The 5,708-nt window shown below is 40.3% G+C and overlaps 1 protein-coding gene across 1 annotated transcript in view; it reads right to left on the bottom strand.

Annotated features, from left to right (window-relative positions):
• Nucleotides 1-1,999, bottom strand: part of LOC131889965 (acid phosphatase type 7-like) — a 5,113-nt gene extending 3,114 nt beyond the window's left edge. Inside the window, exon 1 of the mRNA XM_059239206.1 lies at nt 1,808-1,999. Within this exon, the coding sequence (XP_059095189.1) occupies nt 1,808-1,913 (106 nt within the window). The 5' untranslated portion in view covers nt 1,914-1,999. The remainder of the gene's footprint in view (nt 1-1,807) is intronic.
• Between the last annotated feature and the right edge of the window lie 3,709 nt (nt 2,000-5,708).

The raw sequence follows: 5,708 nt of genomic DNA, 5'->3' as shown, positions 1-5,708 counted from the left end.
CGAGACTTGGGTCCATTTCTCAACCCCTGAGACCAAACAGATGTCAAGGCAATAGTTGGAAAAGGACGCAAGGCCGCCCAAGAAATTCAAAGTTGGGATTTCAGCCAAAAAAGTGATGGCTGTGGCCTTTTTCGATATCCAAGGCCTTATATACACCCACCTTGTCCCCAATGGTCAAACCATCAACAGCGAATATTTCTGCCATATCTTGACCAGCTTTTTGCGGAAATTTCGGCAGAAAAGGCCGGAAAAATCCCTCTCAAGCTGGCGGTTACATATGGACAATGCAAGGCCACACACCTCCAAATTCACGAAGGACTTTTTGATCCGCAAAGGCATTGTCACAATTGATCATCCGCCTTATTCTCCTGACTTGGCTCCGGCCGACTTCTTCCTCTTCCCCCTCATCAAAAGCAAGTTGGCCGGAAAGTCCATGGGGACTGTGGAGGAGGTCCGAAAAGAGTGGGATGGGGTGGTCAGAGGGATCCCCAAAACGGCCTTTAGAGCGGCCTTCAAGAGCTGGCTGGATCGGTTTTTTAAGTGTCAGCGACTGAATGGAGACTATGTTGAGAAATAACCTCTTAAAAGCATTAAAATTCATGGGGTGGTTTAAGAGTTGTTGGATCATTCTCATATTGATCCGAACACCCCTTATAATCGATTTGAGGTTTGACCATAAAATTGATCATCTTTCAAGAAGAAGTAGTTTCATGAAGCTGTCATTAAGTTCCATCTAGATTTATAATGCCTTAATTTCGCCACTTTGATAGAATTTCCATGAAATCTGGGTTTTGGTCTGAAAAGTCCACCGTTTATAACTAAAAAAAGTTTCAAGTGGCAAACTTAACTAAGAAAGACGTTTTGGCAACTCAAACTCTAAATACCTAGGTTTTAGGGTCAATTCCAGTGACCGTAGAAGCTTAACGTGCGCCTTGAAAGCACCTTCAAGCCCTCGAGAATCCAGGCTAGTTCGAACAATGAAGTCCACGTCTCCTCTTTCTCGGGCTCCTCCATTCTTCAATTTGCTGCCTTCAAATATGCGGAGGTCGTACGTAGGCGTTGATCCAATAGCAGGATGTAAGTCAGACTTGGACAAGTTTTTGACTAGAATTCCCGATCAACCTTATATTCAAGGGATAGCCAGATCCACCAACGTAAATTCGTTGGTCGATCAAATAAGATAGGAAAATAATAGTAGATTTTCTGTCTTGAGGTGCTGGGATTCCAATCCCGGTAGCCTTAATGAAGTGCGAAAACAAAGATATGCCGATGAGAAAGTCCAATTTTGCAACCACATTGCTAAGACGATCAAAATAGTTTTGGAAACCTATGCGAGAGCACTAAACTCTAAAGAAAAATCATAATAATATTAGCTCTATGTGAGGGTTCATTTGTCATTATGAACTCATTGATCTGGCTTGTATTTGCTTAAAGGTAATGATGGACGGTCTACATGCACTTTAAATTTGTCAAGGCTGGGATCTTCAAGGTTTCGTGCAGATAACCGCTTATGAACTGAGATGATATATTATGAGTTATGACATAATGTCTAGGAAAAAGAGTACCTTTCAACCATATTCCAGATCTCACGAAAGCTATCAGTATGTCGTGTATAAAAGTTAAGGTAGTGGCATTCTTGATGATTAGCCAATGTTTTTATGAGACTAAAGAGGTTATAATGATAAGAAGTTTACCAAACATGCCAGCGATGTAAAAGCCGTCCTCTTCTTTTTACTTTTTCACCCTAATCTCCTCATAAAACGACAAGGGCCCAATCTGGTACTTTGAGGTTCAATGATGGGCATACCTGATGTGGCGATATGGACTTGTTCTGGCTGAGACCGCACATAATTGCCGTTGGATATCTGAAATAAATATGTTGCCAGAACAAATCCGAATTGACACACCTTCATGGCTCTAAAAAAACACAAGACCCCAAGAATGAAAGGGTGGTGGGTTCAAACTGGACGTCATGGAGTTTACATTTCGAGACACGGAGGGCCTGGAAACTTGTTTCAAGTCGGTCATAGTGGCTAGGGTCTCTAGTAGTGGCTGTATACGCATGAAATGTTTAGGAAGATGCCGGTTCAGCCGGTTCCATAATCAACTTCTCGACGAGAAACTATTCTCCCACACTTCATCCTATGGACAATGTTGTAAATGCAATCCTCGACGGGTTTCAATGAATACATGTCAAGTTCTAGACCAAGCGCCATCTATCGTTCTATGGGCTCATTACTCCTGTTAGAACACTTAACCATCGGAACCATTATTTTTCTGTTGGTGGCTTCTCGAGTCAGGAAGGATGTCATTTTAACAAAACTTCAAAGTCAAGTGATAAGCTTAACGGGTGTCGTTTGAGGTCCAAAGCAACCCAAGAGCAACATCACAACAAATGTACTCTCTTTCCTTGGGCTAGCTTATCTTGTGGACTCCCCTTTCGCATGAAGTATATTTATCATACAAACATCCAATCAGGTTTTTCCAAAAGTAATGGTGTAAATTTATTGAAACAATTGAAACATTTGGCAGACTTAAACACCATTGATTGTATTGAATGCAAATAAAAGTCTATTCTGCCGAATTTGGAATTGTAAAAGTGAGAATTTTCAAAACAAAACGAGCCTTTTGAATGCTATATACTCGTAGCTGACGTTATCCATTATTGCAATGTCTTCCATCAATTTGGTTTACTATTACAGAAGTACGTCGGATGACTTTACCAGAACCTTTTCAAATGCATGTTTTGGTGGGGATAAATTGGTATTCCTTCTTTGTACATGACAAATGGTGGTCACTGCCTAAAACCTCTAAAAAAAACTTCTTCTTCTAAAGTCTGCAGTAGTCGAAATATTAAAAAATCCACGACTTGTCCAAAAATAGCATGGGGTTAGTGGGTTGAAGTTTGAAACTGAGGGCTCTGATATCTTGTCAAAGAGAGTTGGACAGATTCCTGCAAACGCCGTGCCAACCTTTACTGTTGACACTCGTTTCATGACTGGACTTTTGAGCCATGTTTCCAGAGGAATGGTTGATGTGAGGAAGTGGATAATGGCATTGTTTGAAGTGAAGGGGATTCCAATGGATCGCCTCAGAAACAAATTGCATTGGTTACATCCTAGACGCTTTTGGATATTGGACAGGAGGCCCAGACTGGGTGAGCATATTCGTTGAGGGGTAAAATGTAGGTTTGAAAGATTTTCAGGGCTAGGAAGAATGGGTATTGTCCAAGATGAAAACGTGGAAGCAAAAACCCATTTTTGCTTTCACTTCCAGGTTGATTTGTCCAATAAGAGCGGGAGAAACCACTAGGGAGATTAAAATAATTTCCAGTTTGTAGAATTCGTTCCCCTGTTCAGTGGGAACATTCTTGTAAACAAATGTGCAATCAGGTAGATGTCTTTTGTCAAAAACCATGCCATTGGACTCCATAGGATTCACCTCCAAAACACTGATCTCGCCATAATTATCCAGAGGCCAGTTTTTTAAACACCTCCGAGATAAGGAGTGGACGTATACCGGTATTGACTCATTGAAGCGGGAAAGGAAGATGACGTCATCGTCAAGTTTTGAGAGATCACTCCTACTTTTGAGGCTTCATATCTCTTTGCTGAGGGATTAAATTGAAGGTTCAGTTCTTTTGTCCATTAAAGGAATGGTTCATGCAGGTAGGTATTTTTATAAACTGTCTAAGTTTCACTCATTAACATGAATAAAAACTAATCTTAGAAGAAAAAAGCCGTTTTGCGGCTAATTTTTTTGTATTTTAGAATTTAGTATTTTTGCAATAAACTTTTTGAAACCTTAGAAACTGTTATTGTCCAATATTGAGATTTATATCTTGGATTTCTAGTACCTCTACTGTTATGTAAAGTGCCCCAATGACCTCCCAAAATTTGTGCTGCTTTTCATCGTGCAGCTGCTACTTCAATGTGTTAATTGAAATGTTCTAGTCTAAGTGCTCAGTAGATGCTCGTTCTGAGTAACGTCCGAGCCTTAACTCGGAGAGACGAGCGTTTAAAAAACTCGCCTCAGGTCATTCAAGGCAGACTGAATGTCATCTTCAGTGTTACCAAAAAGACATGGATCATCGGCATACATCATTGATCTAACAAACGTGTGACACAGATAAACACCTTGATGTGAAAGACTGCCGGGCAGGTAGTGAACAAGAGATTAAATACTAGGGGTGAGCAGGGACCACCTTGAAAGACACCAATCCTCGACGTAAAGCTGGGCGAAACTCACCGGCCTGGCTTTACAAACAATCGGGTCATCTGCAAGATGTTGAATAACACCAAGTCAAATTGGCGAGGAATTCCAAGATTCAAAAGCCTTGAGATCCGTTTTCTATTACCTGTAGCATCAAATGCTTTCTTGGAGTCCACAAACGCTACGTACGTTCACTATTTTACTCTATTTTAGTTAGCTTGATAAACAATAGATGTCAACACGTAGGCGATTTTGACGATGCTAACTTTAATGTGTATGACTCGATTAAAATTAAAATATCCCTTTGAATGCACGATTCAAGTTTGTATTGGAAGTATTGAGAAAAATCAGTCAGAAAAAACGTGGAGAAAAGTCGGACTTCGTTTCCTGAAGTCCTTTATAAAGTAAACTAGCTGTTTACCTTTGATTCAAGATTTTTCACATCCCCAATTTGACGCTCAGAGGGCAAATCAAAATGAATATATCATTAGGTCAATATTCCCGATCAAGTACATTGTCATCAACGTTATCTTCAAAAAAGTAATTGGAAAAGTGTTTATTGGCTTGTACGACCTTAATACTGGATCATCTCTCCGAAGGGCTCCGGGTACATATTTGCGCCCCTACCTTGTTCCATGAGAACCCTCTTTGTGTGACATTTTACAATTTACACTATCCTAAAATAGTTGTAGTTGAAGAAGGCCAATTATTGTCAACAATCGCAGTACCGAATAAACATACGTACGTGAAAGTGTACTGTACGTACCTGAAGATTACAGCTGCAAATAAATAATAGGTAACTGTTATGTCGCTAAGGACACACCCCTAATGTAATATACACGGAGGGTTGTATCTTCACGTCCGTTCTATTCAAGATCAAGAGATTAGGAGAGAAAAAGGAAAAGAGAGAGAGAGAGAGAGCAATAGAGAAAGAGAGAGCAGGACGGCTGCATATGCGGATGTGCATGCAATACAAGTACACACCAGTAACCTACAATGGAGGCTGAAATATTGTGAAACTGAAACGTCCATTGCCATGATGAAGAAGTTTCATTTCCAACAGTTTTCCGCCTGGCTATCATTTTCGCAATGTTTTATGAAGCGTAGTAGAATGACAGCCTTAATTTGAGCATTGGTGTGGCTTTACTACAAATACTTGGCTCAAATTGGGACAGTATTACGCCACCCCAATGCTCAAATTAAGGCTGTCATTCTACTACGCTTCATAAAACATTGCAAAAATGATAGCCTTCGTCAATTTTTGAGTGGTTTCCAAAACTATTTGTCTATTTTTTTTTTCAGTTTAAATCTTTGAAGTGAAAAGACGTGTCGAAAAATGCTCTCCAGAAAAAGACGTGGCAAAAGGGCCAATGGGCGTCTTGGATCACCTTCTGTCCCTAAAAACACATTCAAAGGACAACGAAGAAGTAATCGTTCCAAGTGGACAAAAATTGGGTAATCTGTCGACAGAGGACCTGATTGGCCAGGCTCAAGCA

The sequence above is a fragment of the Tigriopus californicus genome, chromosome 11 (genome assembly GCF_007210705.1).
Source record: "Tigriopus californicus strain San Diego chromosome 11, Tcal_SD_v2.1, whole genome shotgun sequence".
Classification (NCBI taxonomy): domain Eukaryota; kingdom Metazoa; phylum Arthropoda; class Copepoda; order Harpacticoida; family Harpacticidae; genus Tigriopus; species Tigriopus californicus.
The sequence above is the reverse complement of the archived record's forward strand: the minus strand, read 5'-3'. Positions and strand labels throughout refer to the sequence as shown.